This window comes from Alnus glutinosa, chromosome 9 (genome assembly GCF_958979055.1).
Source record: "Alnus glutinosa chromosome 9, dhAlnGlut1.1, whole genome shotgun sequence".
NCBI classification, from domain to species: Eukaryota; Viridiplantae; Streptophyta; class Magnoliopsida; order Fagales; family Betulaceae; genus Alnus; species Alnus glutinosa.
The window spans coordinates 3645473-3660169 of NC_084894.1; the positions used below are offsets into that span (position 1 = coordinate 3645473).

At 39.4% G+C, this 14697-nt stretch overlaps 3 protein-coding genes across 3 annotated transcripts; all 3 read right to left on the minus strand.

The window, feature by feature from the left end:
- Positions 1 to 393: 393 nt before the first annotated feature.
- LOC133877714 (uncharacterized) lies at positions 394 to 3332 on the minus strand. Its single transcript, XM_062316096.1, has 3 exons — positions 1464 to 3332; positions 902 to 1309; positions 394 to 819 (listed from the first exon to the last, which is right to left on the minus strand). The coding sequence occupies exons 1-2, from the start codon at positions 3330 to 3332 to the stop codon at positions 1100 to 1102; spliced, it is 2079 nt and encodes a 692-aa protein (XP_062172080.1). The 3' UTR covers positions 394 to 819; positions 902 to 1099.
- A 2897-nt stretch (positions 3333 to 6229) lies between these two features.
- LOC133877715 (uncharacterized) lies at positions 6230 to 8079 on the minus strand. The gene is made up of 2 exons (XM_062316097.1): positions 6290 to 8079; positions 6230 to 6233 (listed from the first exon to the last, which is right to left on the minus strand). Exons 1-2 carry the CDS (start codon positions 8077 to 8079, stop codon positions 6230 to 6232), a joined length of 1794 nt encoding a protein of 597 aa, XP_062172081.1.
- Positions 8080 to 8928: 849 nt separating this feature from the next.
- Positions 8929 to 13746, minus strand: LOC133877716 (ABC transporter G family member 15-like). The gene is made up of 9 exons (XM_062316098.1): positions 13545 to 13746; positions 11929 to 12008; positions 11327 to 11788; positions 11058 to 11180; positions 10561 to 10692; positions 9920 to 10204; positions 9538 to 9810; positions 9358 to 9465; positions 8929 to 9288 (listed from the first exon to the last, which is right to left on the minus strand). Exons 1-9 carry the CDS (start codon positions 13744 to 13746, stop codon positions 8929 to 8931), a joined length of 2025 nt encoding a protein of 674 aa, XP_062172082.1.
- Positions 13747 to 14697: the final 951 nt, after the last annotated feature.

Genomic DNA, 14697 nt, shown 5'->3' on the forward strand with positions numbered 1-14697 from the left:
ACTCTCATCTTCCTCTCAATCAATAACAACATAACATTCGAGACCTTTCTCCTTTTCTTCCATTGACCAAGTTTCACAACTATCATTTTCTAAAACATTGTAAGGTTTGTTTTAACGTGCTAATTAAAAACCATTTAACAAGACTCAATATCTATGAACCAGTTGAGAGAGTATCTAGATATATAAACAACCCAACTCAGCAACAACATACTCAAAAGAATTTTCAAAGATAATGCAACAGATATTGATCGGTCTAAACTGATGTGACTTTTAAAATTGTCATTGGATTAAAATTCAATAATGATCTATCACATGCCAATTTTGACATGGTGTGATTAGCCGAGCAATGCACAAGTAGTAGATCAGACAAGTTGAAAAGAAACACGGTGAATATGGGGCAGTAAAATGGACATTAATTCTTTCATTGGATGTGCAGTAGTAATAAAGGAAAGTGACACTATCAGATTCTTCAGAAACTATACAGTATTGACCCCTTGGGTCCAGATCAATTTGAGAAGTATGTATGCTGTTTTCCTAGTCAAACTATGTATGTTTGCAAATAAGAAGTAAAATCTTATACATGTATGGTAGTCAGCTTCAGGTGCTTCAGAGTCTTGTTATTCAAGTTCACCTTTTGAAACTCTGAGCTTGACAAAAATTTGTCCAGTTAAAATGACCAAATTGTATGCCACTGAGAGGCAAGGGGGCTGGCCCGGATTGACTCAGATGTTGCAGCTCAGATGAACCAACATCTTCATTAGGTTCAGAGGAGACAACAGGCACACTGGTGGGATGCTGCTCCTCACTACCACCAGCTGACTACAATACAGGAATTGTGTATTATATACAAGACAACGTTTGCTACAATGAAAAGAAACAGAGCTAAACCAGTAATACAAACCTCAGAATCCTTGGCCTTCCTGTGATCCTTTTTCTTCTTTTTATCCTTTGATTTGCCCAGTCCCTGTCTTCCTCCTTGGTTAGCGTTCTTCTTGGCATCAAGAGCAAGCTCTGCTAACAAAGCTTCTGCTACAGCATTAGACTTCTCTGCAGCATCTTCGTTGACCAGGTCCTCCAGGTGTGCCTAGAAACGAAAGACTTATCCCATAAACATCAAAGCAGTAGCCAACAAAAAGGTAAGAACATTCAAGAACCCAGCCCAGTGAAAGCCAATACAAACCTTCATGAATGATTTCAACTGGGGCACCAGAGCGAACCGGTAGTCTAACGTAGATACCATCCCGGCTTGCAGCCCTGTCTGCCGCATGGCAGCAAGAGTCGACATGATTATAGCATCAAGTTGGCAAAGCTGCAAAACTTGACATTTTGAGACCATAAAGAAACACATGAAATCTCACGAATAATTTGGAACAATTCACATGTTCATAAATATTTCACGAAAGGATCAAGGAAAGACAAAAATGACTTGACAATGACTTCCCATCTAAAATTGGGATGCCCACCTCTCGAGCCAGGCGATCTTTCTGCTTCAGAATTACCATTTGAATTTCACTCTGTGATTGTGATTCCTTCATAATACTCCATATGATATCCAACTCACAGCTACTACTACTACCCGTCTCAGCATCACCCTCAGCCTCGAGCTCTTTCCACCGTTTGAAGAAGAGGGACACATAACCTTGTGGATGGTACCCTGAAATTTGTTCCCTTTTCCAATTTTCTTCAACACATATGCTATCAACATTCGCCAATGGTTTCTGATATCTTAAATACTCGCATTTTCTTTCACCTATTCTTTGCAAACGGAGAGATTCAGCTTCAATGATGTTGTAGAATTCCATTCCTTGACATTTGCAAGCTTCTGTCAGACTTGTCCATGCTTTTATTTGCTCCACAATTGTAGGACCTTCTGTCCATAGCCAATAAACCAAAGCATCACTATCAGCATCGCAATCTTCATCAGTAGTACTTGAAGTTACCACCGCAACTCCAATGTCCGGCTCAACAGTCTCTCCTCGCAACAACCGGTCATCGAAAAGGAGAGCTGAGAAGTCGCTGCTGAAAACAACCCTTTCTCGAGCGTTGTCCCAAAACCACTGATTGCCTCTAACGTCATCCTCCGACAAGAGCACACCGAGACAACCCAATGCGCAAACACTGGCCAGATCTTCCAAGAACTCAAGAACATGATTGAGCCCCGGAACTTCCAAAAAGCGTATCAAATGGAGCGTGTGGTGAAGCCAAAGATCCGTAATCACCGGTTTAGGAATATGATTTTGCAGCAATTCGATTATCAAGTACTGCAGCCAATTGAGATGGCTCCAAGCAAGACATTTGTTACTCGTAAACAATTGCAGTTTCTTACGAATTCTCTCAATGATTTCTGCCCTCTCAATGTCGTCAACATAAGGCCAATCTGCAGCAGCGGACCGGCGCTCCATGATCTCGGCCGCGCAAATCGATTCCACGGGCTTCCAAACGCCGTTTTCGATCATGTTAACGGCCCATTCGGGAGGTTCATCCGGCGAATGTGACAGAAAACCCGACGATAGAGTAGCTAAATGATCCCAAAGATGGTCGTCGGAATCTGATTCAGAAACCCTCTCTCCGCAGCGACAGCATACCCAAAACTTCCACGTCTTCTTCGCCTTAGCGTAATCTATTGCTTGCGTCAAAACCTCCATCGCCATTCGCAACTTATTCTTATCCAAATACGCTTTGAGGTCTTCGATTCCGATTCTCAACAACTCCCTCTTGCTTTCCACACTCATGCCGTCGTTCCAGAAGGCCCTGACTCGACTGATCGTAGCGACATCGTTCGACTCGACTTTCTTGTGCTTCTTGATCTTGAACCGATCGTCCGGCGAGGGCGATTTGAAATCCAGCGGCTTCCGCCCTGGGATCCTCTTCTTTCTCTGTAGCGTAGCCTCGAACTCGGCCTTTACCTCCGCCAGGGAATTATCCTCTAAGAGCCGTTTCCACTTGTCCCTCCTGTTCCCACCTCCAAGAACGATGATCTGCCTCTTGGATTTCTCTATCATCTCCAGGACTTCCTTCCTCAACCCCTCGATCCGCCAGGCCGGGACCGAGTCTTCGTCCCCTGGGTCCGTCCGGTTCTCGATTAGCAACGCGCGCTCGCCTTCTTGGACCACAGTGTCGTACGAACCGGCGTCGTTTCCGGCCAGTTCGAAGAGCAAGATGGCCTCCATGAGTTTCCATGATTCAGAGGGGCCTCCACCAGGAAGAGATTCGAGGTTACCATCTAATTCTTGGTCGATGAATGTGAGAGGAGAAGCATCAGACGGTGGGGGATTGGTGGAGGGAGAGGGTACAGCGGATGGTGAAGCAGAGGAGGATTTGTTGGGGTCCATGTTATTATTATTGGAGGGAAATGGAAAGACTTCGATTTTTAAAAGAATGGCTGGGTGGTGGGGTTAATTAGGTAATTTAATAATGAACCGGATTCTAGTTTCAGCGGTTACCAATTCCACCGAGTGATTGGATTTCTTTCGCGGGTTTTCCTTTATTTATTTATTATTGATTAATTATATTTTATTTCCTTTTGTTTTTTTTTTTTTCGATCTTCTTGATTTCTTTTATTGCTGGGGAATAGTAGAGAATTTTTTATTTTTTTTATTGCTTAAAAGATAAATAAATTAACTTAGCATCAATATTCATTTACAATTTTTTTTTTTTTTTTTCAAGTGTTGGCAGTTTGTTTCAATTGCATTTTTAATTGAAAGATGGATGGTATGGATGGTATGGTCACGGGTATATGTATATATATATATATATGGCTTGTTTCATCATATTTTATTGCTGGACAACATTCATTTGATCAGTAAAAGAGTAAGCTAAAATGTTCATTATCAATTTTTATAAAGCTGGTTTTTTATGCCACTCAAATATTCTAAGAAACGAATAAAATTGTGAACTAGTAGGAAAAAAAAAAAAAAAAGTAGAAAAAGGGTTTGTCAATATGATGTCCATGTGTCATTATTGAACTTAAATATATTGTTTAAAATATCTACTGACATGTTCTTTTCTTGTTAAATAACATTAAGATCTCGTTTGGTTCGCAGAATAGGTATTCCATTAAAAAAAATGAATAGTTATTAGTGGGAATGAGAAAGAGTGGAATAAAATAATTATTTCAATTCCTTAGTTTGGTGACAACACGTATACCACTCAAAATTACTAAAAAAATCTCATATAATTTCTTATTTTTTTTTTATAAAAAAAAACTCAAATCTGAAAAATAAAAAAAAATAAAAAAAAAAGAGAAGAAGAAGAAAATATTGGACCTTAGATCTGTGGGTGGCCGACCACCCATAGATCTGATATAAATTCTTTGTTTTTTGGTTTTTTTTTTTTTAAAAATTTAGTTTGGAAAAATTAAAGAAAAATATGGTCCTTTTTTTATTTTTATTTTTTTTGAAAAGATTGTCTATTCCCTCAGGAATAGCTATTCTTCTAAAAAATGAGAAGAATAATTATTCCTCTTCGTAAGGGAATAGTTATTCCCATGAAGGAATAGGTTCCTACTAAATAAAAGAATAGTTATTCCAATGGAATTGTCATTCCATTCCAATGACTTATTCCACGAATCAAACAAGGCCTAAGAAATAAGGAAAAACAGGAGTCATAAGGTTGTGGGTGGTCCAACTATTTATTCTTACATTTTGACATGGAGTGATTAGCCGAGAAATGCAGAAGTAGCAGATCAGATAGGTTTGAAATTAAAAAATAAAAATAATTGAAAGAAGGATAAATTAAATTGACAATTTTTAATGTTTATAGGTATGATCGTAAAAGTGATGAAAGATTAGAGGTGGTAAGTAAAGTTTGCCCAAATTTAAATCTATACAAAATGCAAATTTAATTATTTAATTAATATTTTTAACATTCTTTCTCATTTGTGGGGACCATACAACAATTGGACTATTTAAGTAATGAGTAATACTATTTAATAAACTGGACCGTCATACTATTAGAATGACGTGACTGTAAACTAATTACTGATTTTTACTGTTATATCATCATAGTTATATGCAAGTTGTATAATGGTCTATTAAATACCATTTCTGTTAATTGAATTGAGATAAATTGTAAAGTCAAAGTTCAAACTCATAACATTTTATTTAATTCGATGTGATAAATTTATTCATTCAATTTCATTGCAACCCAACAGTTACATGCAGCGGCATTTTCACAATTAGGGAATTATGGTTCTAATCTTCCATGGGGGCACCTTTCTTATGCACAGCAGTGACAAGATGGAACAATATCCAAGTAAAATGGGTTCAGAATCCAGATCAGAACTGTCATATTTGAGTAGTATGTATGTTTTTTTTTTCCTAGTCAAACAATGTATGTTTGCAAATGAGAAGTATGAAACAACAACTATGTGTGCTTCAGAGTCTTGTTATTCAAATTAACCTTTTGGGATTATGAGCTTGACAATAATCAGTCCAGTTAACTTTACCAAATTGTATGCGGCTCAGAGGCAAGAGGGAGGATGCTGTCTCTGAACCAACATCTTCATCAGCTTCAGAGGAGACAACTGCAGGCACACTACTGGTGGGATGCTGTCTGTGATCCTTTTTCTTCTTTTTATCCTTTGATTTTCTCGGTCCTAATTGTCTTCCTCCTTTGTCAGTGTTCTTCTCGGCATCAAGAGCAAGCTCTGCTAACAGAGCTTCTGTTGCAGCATTAGACTTCTCTGCAGCATCTTTGTTGACCAGGTCCTCCAGGTGTGCCTAGAAACCAAAGAACATTTATCCCATAAGCATCAAAGCAGTAGCCAACAAAAAGGTAAGAACATTCAAGAACCCAGCCCAGAGAGGCCAATACAAACCTTCATGAATGACTTCAACTGGGGCACCATAACGAACCGGTAGTCAAACAAACATACCATCCCAGCTTGCAGCCCCGTCTGCCGGATGGCGGCGACAGTCGACAGGATTATAGCATCAAGTAGGAGAAGCTGCAACACTTGACGTAGTGAGACCAAAAACAAGCATTTCAAATGTTCGGTTTGAAAACGTGATTTAAAAAAAAAAACAATTAATTTACCTCTCGATCCAGGCGAGTTTTCTGCCTCTTGATTGCCATTTGAATTTCACTCTCTGCTTCTGGTTCCTTGATAATACTCCATATGATATCCAACTCAGCATCATCATCATCCTCAGTCTCGAGCTCTTTCCACCGTTTGAACAAGAGGGATACATAACCTTGTGGATGGTACCCTGAAATTTGTTCCCTTTTCCTATCTTCATCGACACATACGCTCTCAACATTGTACATTGGTTTATTATATCTCAAATACTCGCCTTTTCTTTCACACATTCTGTGCAAACGGCGAGATTCATCTTCAACGATCTCGTAGAAAATCATTCCTCGACTTTTGCTGCCTTCTCTCAGACTTGTCCATGCCTTTATTTGCTCCCCAATTGTCGGACGTTCCGTCCATAGCCAATCAACCAAAGCATCACTGTCACAATCAGCATCACAATCTTCGGCAACAGTCGAAGTTACCACTGCATTTCCAATTTCGGCCACAACAGTCTCTCCTCGCAACAACCGGTCATCGAAAAGGAGAGCTGAGAAGTCGCTGCTGAAAACAACCCTTTCTCGAGCGTTGTCCCAAAACCACTGATTGCCTCTAACGTCTTCCTCCGACTTGACCTCACCAAGACAACGCAAAGCGCAACCATTTGCCAGATCTTCCAAGAACCCAAGAACACGATTGAGCCCCGGAACTTCCAAAAAGCGTATCAAGTGGAGCGTGTGGTGAGACCAAAGATCCGCAATCTTCGGTTTAGGAATATGATTTTGCAGCAATTCGATTATCAAGTACTGCAGCCAATGGAGATGGCTACAAGCAAGACATCTGTTGCTTTTAAACAATTGCAGTTTCATACGAATTCTCTCGATGATTTCTTCCCGCTCACTGTCGTCAATATATGGCCAATCTGCAGCAGCGGACTGGCGTTCCATGATCTCGGCGGCGCAATTCAATTCCACGGGCTTCCAAACGCCGTTTTCGACCATGTTAACGGCCCATTCGGGGGCTTCATCCGGAAAAAGCGATCGAAAACTCTCCGATAGAGCACCTAAATGATCCCAAAGATGCTTGTCGGTATCTGAATCAAAAACCCTCTGTCCGCAGTAATAGCACGCCCAAAAACTCCATAACTTCTCCGCCTTAGCGTAATCTATTGCTTCCGTCAAAACCTCCTTTGCCATTCGCAACTTATTCTTATCCAAATACGCTTTGAGGTCTTCGATTCCGATTCTCAACAACTCCCTCTTGTTTTCCACACTCATCTTGTCGTTCCAGAAGGCCCTGACTCGACTGATCGTTGCGACGTTGTTCGACTCGACTTTCTTGTGCTTCTTGATCTTCCTTTTCTCTCCGACCCGATCGTCCAGCGAGGGAGACGCGAAATCCAGTGGCGCCCTCCGCCCTGGGATCTTCATCTTTCTCCGTAGCGTAGCCTCGAACTCGGCCTTTACCTCCGCCAGGGAATTATCCTCTAAGAGCCGTTTCCACTTGTCCCTCCTGTTCCCACCTCCAAGAATGATGATCTGCCTCTTGGATTTATCTATCAGCTCCGCGAGAACCTTCCTCATCTTCTCGAGCCGCGAAGCCGGGACCGGGACTTCGTACCCTGGGTCCGTCGGGTTCTCGATCAGCAACGCCCGCTCGCCTTCTTGGACCACGGCGTCGTACGAACCGGCGCCGTTTCGGGCCAGTTCGAAGAGCAAGATGGCGTGGAAGAGAGAGAAGGAGATGGAGTTCGGGGACAGCGCTAGCGCTTGGCGTGAGGACTCGACGGCGTCGTTGAGGCGTTCGAATCTGCGGGTGGTAGAGTCGCGGATTAGCAACGCAGTTTTGTATTGAAGGAGGCTTCGGCTGCCATGCATAATCTCCGGGTGGCGGGAAAGGATGGCCTCCATGAGTTCCCATGATTCAGGGGGGCCTACACCAGGAAGAAGAGACGCGAGGGCACGATCGAATTCTTGGGCGTTGGATATGGATAGAGACCCATCTGACGGTGGGGGATCGGTTGAGGGAGAGGGCCCAGGGGTTGGCGAAGCAGAGAAGTGGTCCATTTTCTTGGAGGGAAATGGAGAGAGGCCGGGCTTCGATTTTAATTAGATTTAAAAAGAATGGGTAGGGCGGTGGAGTTAAATAGGTCATTTAGTAATTAACGGATTCTGGTTTCCGTTAGTTTTTCATTCGCCCATTTTTCTTTCTTATTTGGGTTAAATACCAGCTTACCTGAATTTTCAGCTCTTTTTTTAAAAAAAATTTAGTTTCTAAATTTTTATTTATTGTATAGGTGGTACCTAAGTTTAAGGATAAAAACCACTTTGGTACTAGATTAAACCAAAGTGCACTAAGGTTGACACGTGGCCTTAGATAAAACCACGTGGTGGCCAAGGAGCCACCCCTCTTTTTTCTTTCTTTTTTTCAATTTTTTTTAAAAGATTTTATTATTTTTAAGTAATTTTTAGAGATTTTTAATTTTTTTATCTAGTGTCACGACATGTGGCATATTATTAATATTTGGACGGAAAAAGTAACAGAAGTATTAAAGTAGTTTTTATCCTTAAACTTAAGTATTATCTATGAAACAAATGAAAATCCAGGTACTAAATATAAAAAAGCTGAAAATTCATATACCAATAAGGTATTTAATCCTTCTTTTTTTCGTTAATTTCTTTATTGAGTACTAGTTTTTTTTTTTTTTTTTTTGGTTATGGTCACAGGTTTTCTTCCGTATGGATGCATGAGTTAACATTCATCTATAAATATATTGTGCAAAATAAGATTAATCTTAAACAGAAATATATATTAATCCATGAAGTTTCATCTCTGTTGAGTGATATTAGACCGCTGCAATGTGCAGTACTCATCCTGTTCACCATCTTGTTGAAGAGGGTGATCAGTTGCTGCTTCTAAGTTATCGGGGAGTCGAGACCCTCTTGGGAAGACAGCGAATGGTGATGTTGATGATGCCTCTTGGAAGGGAAAGGTGGTGTTTTCCTGAAAGAAGGCCTCTTGCTGAGATGCTGTAGAGTTCGCTTGGTGTAGAGTGTTCTGAAACAGGGTGATGCTCTCTCCTTCAACTTGAGGATGGCAAAGAAGAAAAGTCTAAAAGATATGAGAATGGCCACAACAGCACCCAAGTCCCACCACTTGGAATGATCCAGTTCAACACCCAGCATGCTGGTGAGGATAACCTCCCCTTTTATCTTTGGGCCTCCAGGTACAAAAGAATCAAACTCAAGGCCAATCATATCATTCTTGTATGCTCCCTGCATTTTTCATTGACATTGTTAATGCTTTCATGTGATCATCCTCGTGTTATTGAGTTCTGGATTTACCTGTATTGCCCAAGCGCCGTAATTGATGTAAGAAATTGGATATCGCCAGAAAAGCTTGGGAAGATCAGGCAGCAACCGGAAGAACCCGGCCGTCATCATCATAACTCCCTACATACAAAATTTTATGAATGATGATAAAGACAATGATTTAGTATGGATGATGAAGTTTTGTTTTCTTACTAAATATCCGGCTCCAACTATGATCCCCATCAAGAAGTTAGGTACAAGAGAAGCTATAATCATCATGGAGCTCTCTACCACTGCGATGGAGCTGATAAGATCGAGGCAGAAATACACAAAATTTGAAAATTCAGGCCGGAATTTCACCATGTAGTAAGTTATAGTTCCGGTAGCAATCGACATCAGAGCCAAGAATGGGAAAGAAGAGAGGAAATTGGACAGAATGTACACAGCAATCCCATAATGCCCATTGAGCCTTTCTCTGTGGAAAACCTGTCTAAGAAAAACTAATCATCAGACACAAGCTGGTCTATCATGTTAGTCTAACCAAACTATGGTTAAAATGAGTTTTCTCTTATCCTTGAAATATATATTAATGCACCTTCATTTCTTCTATGAAGGATGGGAAGCCTACAATGGACATGAATGTCATGTAGCCGGCGACGAATCCACCACAAGCTCCACGTGCCAAGATTGAGGTATAACTTGTTCCAACATCAAAGAAGATGGTACCGACACAGATAGATAAGGCTATATAGATTATGATCCTTAACCAGTAATACCCTACATCTCTAGACATGTTCACAAAAGACCTGTGTGTCAAAGTTGAGAGTTGCTTCCACCAATTGGCTTGGCTCCCTCCTTTTCTCTCAATTGAAAGTCCTTCCTGCAGCATAAGTACTTGTTGATTATCTGTTCAGAAGTAGCAAAAGTTGTGCACACTTCTTTAACTTTAATTTGGCTTAGAATTTTGGTGATCAACACATCTCATAAATTGTCAATGTCCCTTAAAAATTAATAACCTTTGCTAAAATATGCTTTTGAGAAAATGTATTTTATGGATACACTATACCCAGCTGCCAACCATACCCCCATCAACCCTTGCATCAAGTACAAACATTTTTCTCTTCATTAACTCACCTTTAAGATGGAAAATGGTAACGAATGTTAATAGCAAAAGAAAGTAGAAGAAAAGGACTACTGATCATTTAAACAAACAACAGTGGAATATAAAATGCTTACAATAGTTGAGATTTCTTGAATCCTTGTTCTTGCCCTTGTTGCATACTCTGAGCACCTGTATTTCTCAACAAGCTTTGCTTTGATCTCCACTGCTGCCAAGTTAATCAAAGGATCTGATGATTCTTGGATTTCCTGTAATTAAAGGAAGAGGAAATTTTAGTGACCATAAGTTTAATTAAAGACAGGATGCATGCCAAAATTTCAAGTTACAAGATGCATCAAGTTTGAAGGACATATGATGGTAAAAGGTTTTGGTCAGAACTAGGTCTCAAATGTTGTCTGGTTGATGATGTTGAAATAAGTGGTAAAACTATGCTCTTAAAGCATATTAGCAAGCTTTTCTCATGCAGACATGATTAACAAAAATGTGATACCAAGCAGCATTTGAGATCTTGTGATGTTACTTTTAAGAGAAAGAGCATATAATTAAAGCAGCAAACGAGCATCACTTGAGAGTGAAAAATACTATGACAGTAGAAGTGGTACTGCATTCGTACACATATTCTGCGAGATTCCAGCAAAGACATCGTCACTACGTCGAAGTCTGAATTTATACAACGGAGAAAGTGATCGGAGGGATTTCTTCGACTTGGACATGGAAATCCCGATTTAGCAAAGAACTGCAACATTAATATATGAAGTTTTAACTTTCAGTTTAGTTTTTAGGATTAAGTTTTAACATAACAAAAGTATTGATAAATAGAGAAAAACCATAAGGCATGTTCACAGGAAAATATGAGTAATTGCTAATTGTGATAGGTTGTACCTCAATGGCCAACTTTGCTGCTCCAAAATATACTATTTGACCACCAGAAAGTAGACAAAGATCATCAAAGAGTGCAAACACCTCACTACTTGGCTGATGGATAGAAGAGATAACTGTTCTGCCATCATGAGCAATATTTCTAAGAGTTTGAACAACAAAGAATGCTGAGGCACTGTCAAGGCCACTTGTAGGTTCATCAAGAAACAAGAGGTAGGGCCTTGTGAGGATTTCAAGTGCAATGCTTAGTCTCTTCTTCTCCCCTCCACTTATACCTCTCAAATGCCAGTTTCCAATCAGCCGATCTGCGCAATCTTGGAGACCCATTTCTATAATAGTTCCCTCTACAATGCCATTGATCTCTTGTTTGGTCATGGTAGTTGGAAGCCTCAGATGGGCTGAGTAAGTTAAGGTTTCTCTTACTGTTAATGTTCCCAACAATTTATCTTCTTGGGTCATATAAGCCTAAAATTTTCAAAAAAAAAAAAAAGAAGTAGAAAAATAATTTGAACAGAAGTTGGTCAAAGAAGTAGGCCTTATATGGTTGTACATGAAGAAATTGGAACAATTTTTCAGTGTATCATATATGTAAATAAATAACTTACAAGAACACCATAGTCTAGTCTCCTCTTCTTCCCATTAAGAAGAACATTTCCAGACATGACAATGTTTCCTGAGAGCCTACCTGAAAAAGCTCAAGGATCATTAATTTACAATAACACAACTCAGCCATCTAGGAATCAATTGACAGCTCCCCAGGCATTAGTATTAGGGTAAATTTCTTTTCTTCTTGTCCAAAATAAAACCCTAGCTAAAAGCAAAACCCTCTTTTAATTTTGAATTAAGTTAATTAATTAAGACTTTCTTGATGGATATCTAGTAATTATCTACTGATTAGTCTCTTAAACAAAACTGCCAGCACCAATCAAGTGGTGGAAATTTCGAATGCACTTGAAACAATGTACCAAAGTTCTCATACTAGTTTTATTAAGCATTCAGTGTGCTGCCTCTGTTTTTGGCGCAAATTGAAATGAGAAACCAAAAAAAGAGAAACAAACAGAGTAATACTCTGATTGTTTCGATGTAAAATTTTTTCCGGCGTTTGGCTCGTAGGAAAAAAACATTGACAGCAAAAAACACAGGTTATAAGATTTTGGCAATGGTGGCCGGAATCCAGCAGCACTGGCTAGATTTCGTCACCGGCCGAATGGTTTCCAGCCAGATTTGCCAATATCTAGCCACTGTTGCTAGATTCCAGCGACATGATCTCAAAATTCAGGGACTTTCAACGGCATATTCAGGCTACCAACAAACTTCAATTCTTGGCAGTAGCGGATTCCCACAAACGTGCGTGCAAAAATAAAAAGTTTAAATTCTGAAAACGATTTACAATTTTTAAAATAATAAATCGTTTTTTAAAAATTAAAGAGGCTTTTTTTAATCAAACCAAAAATATACGTAAAATATTTTTCATAAAATATTTTACGCCTAAACAAATGGAGCGTAAAAGTATCCAAGGGCTATGAAATGGTTTTTCTTTATCTTTTTCCTTTTCCACTTATGTATACATTTTTTTATTTTTTTTTTTTGCAGAAATACTAATTAAATTTACAAAATTTATTTGACAAAGTAGGATTGAATGCAAGATTGACAGCCTAAAACTCATGCAAATTGTGAGATATTAGCCATTAAGGTGGTGTCTTGTGCCTGTGCACACAGGATATAAGTTGAGAATGACACGTGTACCCAATTACTGATGTGGCAATTTCACATTGCATGCACACAGGACACGTACAGGGGGCAAGTACTTCATGTCTCAGGCTATTATTTTGATGTCCAAAGGAATAAATTAACCAAAAAGACAAAGCAATTGATCTTTTCCCAGAACAATCAACTTGAACTTGATCTTTTCCGAAAAATAAAAAAGTAGTAACAACATATATATATATATATTAGGGCCTAATTGGATATATATATATAAAGATCGTCATATTTTAAGACTACAATAATATGTTATTAGATCAAGATATATGCTTTACAGAACTGCATGCATGTTTTGAATTTTCAGAAAGATCTGCTTATCATGTCACGTGTCATGTTCGATCAGTAACTTGGAAATCGATCAAGATGAACATGCTTTAATTTGTTCATGAACTTCAATCATGCATGCACAGAATATCACTTTCTTTTGGAGAGAGAGAGAGAGAGAGAGAGAGAGAACCGGCTAAAGCATCAAGAAGGGTGGATTTCCCGGAGCCAGAAGGACCCATAATAGCCATGATCCTGCCAGGCTCAGCATACCCACTGAGGCCATCAATCAATCTCCTGGTGTGCCCATTTCCAAAGTTTGGAACCACAACACTAACATCTTCCCACACCAAGTACATTCCCCTCTCATCACCACCACCACCAACCTCCCTCATTTCCATACTGCACATATATACCCAACAAAGGTTCTTTTTACTTTGAAGTAATTAAAGAAGAAGCCTAGCTGGAACAGAGCTGCATGCATGGAATATAAAGAACAAGCTGGCTGATATGGGTCAGTACGTTTAATCAGCAAAAGCAAATAACAAAAGGAGACAAACAGAGAATATTAAGAACAGGGTAGTCTTTTACTTCTAGCATATGGTTGGTCAAATGACTGGAAGACATCTTTGGTCACTGGTAAAATAGTTAATGGGGGCAGTAACTCAGCTCACCAAACTGCCATCAATGCTTTCATGACATGTTCATACTCTATATATATATATATATATTTGGTGCCTTTGATCTCTGAGGAAACAATAAAAACTTTTTTCAGATCAAATCTCTCTCTTTCTTGTCTATATTTTTGCCACCCTAGCTAGGCTAGCCATCATGCCAATTCCACTGCATGTCCCCAATAGCCGTCCATGCTTTTCTTGGTTTGGTAGTTGTGAGGACGTATATACATGGGCATTAATGCATTGTTTTTGAATGGTTTGCCTTGTCACGGTAAAGGCACTTAATTGCGCGCGTGTACAGCTAGCTTGTGAGTTGTGTGAAGTACTTGCTCAAATGCCATGGAGCCTTAAGCCTTGAGGTAATTAACAAACTCGATCATTTTCTTTTCTTCCCTATTTGATGAAGGCGATCGACCCCATTGCCCTTAAGCAAAACCAACACCATTTAATCAAATCCTTTGTCTAAAGGAGTGACATTGGTGGTCAACATAATAGATTATAAGGTGTTAGGTTTTATTTTTGGGTCGGCAAATTCATGTTTCAAAACAAGTTTTTGGGTTGGAATGTTTAGCGTTGAGTTGAGGTTTAAGTCGGTGTAAAAGTCGGTCCAAATTAAAACATGAAAGAATTCGAGTTTATGAATGCAATCCAGCACATACCTAATTGGAG

Excerpts from the sequence above, each read along its gene's own strand:
- LOC133877714 (XM_062316096.1), bottom strand. The coding sequence starts at position 3,332 with ATGGACCCCAACAAATCCTCCTCTGCTTCACCATCCGCTGTACCCTCT. Across the intron at positions 1,310-1,463 it reads AAGATCGCCTGGCTCGAGAG|CTTTGCCAACTTGATGCTAT; the intron begins GTGGGCATCCCA and ends CAAGTTTTGCAG.
- LOC133877715 (XM_062316097.1), bottom strand. The coding sequence starts at position 8,079 with ATGGACCACTTCTCTGCTTCGCCAACCCCTGGGCCCTCTCCCTCAACC.
- LOC133877716 (XM_062316098.1), bottom strand. The coding sequence starts at position 13,746 with ATGAGGGAGGTTGGTGGTGGTGGTGATGAGAGGGGAATGTACTTGGTG. Across the intron at positions 12,009-13,544 it reads CCTTCTTGATGCTTTAGCCG|GTAGGCTCTCAGGAAACATT; the intron begins GTTCTCTCTCTC and ends GAGCTTTTTCAG. Across the intron at positions 10,205-10,560 it reads TTCAAGAAATCTCAACTATT|GAAGGACTTTCAATTGAGAG; the intron begins GTAAGCATTTTA and ends CTTATGCTGCAG.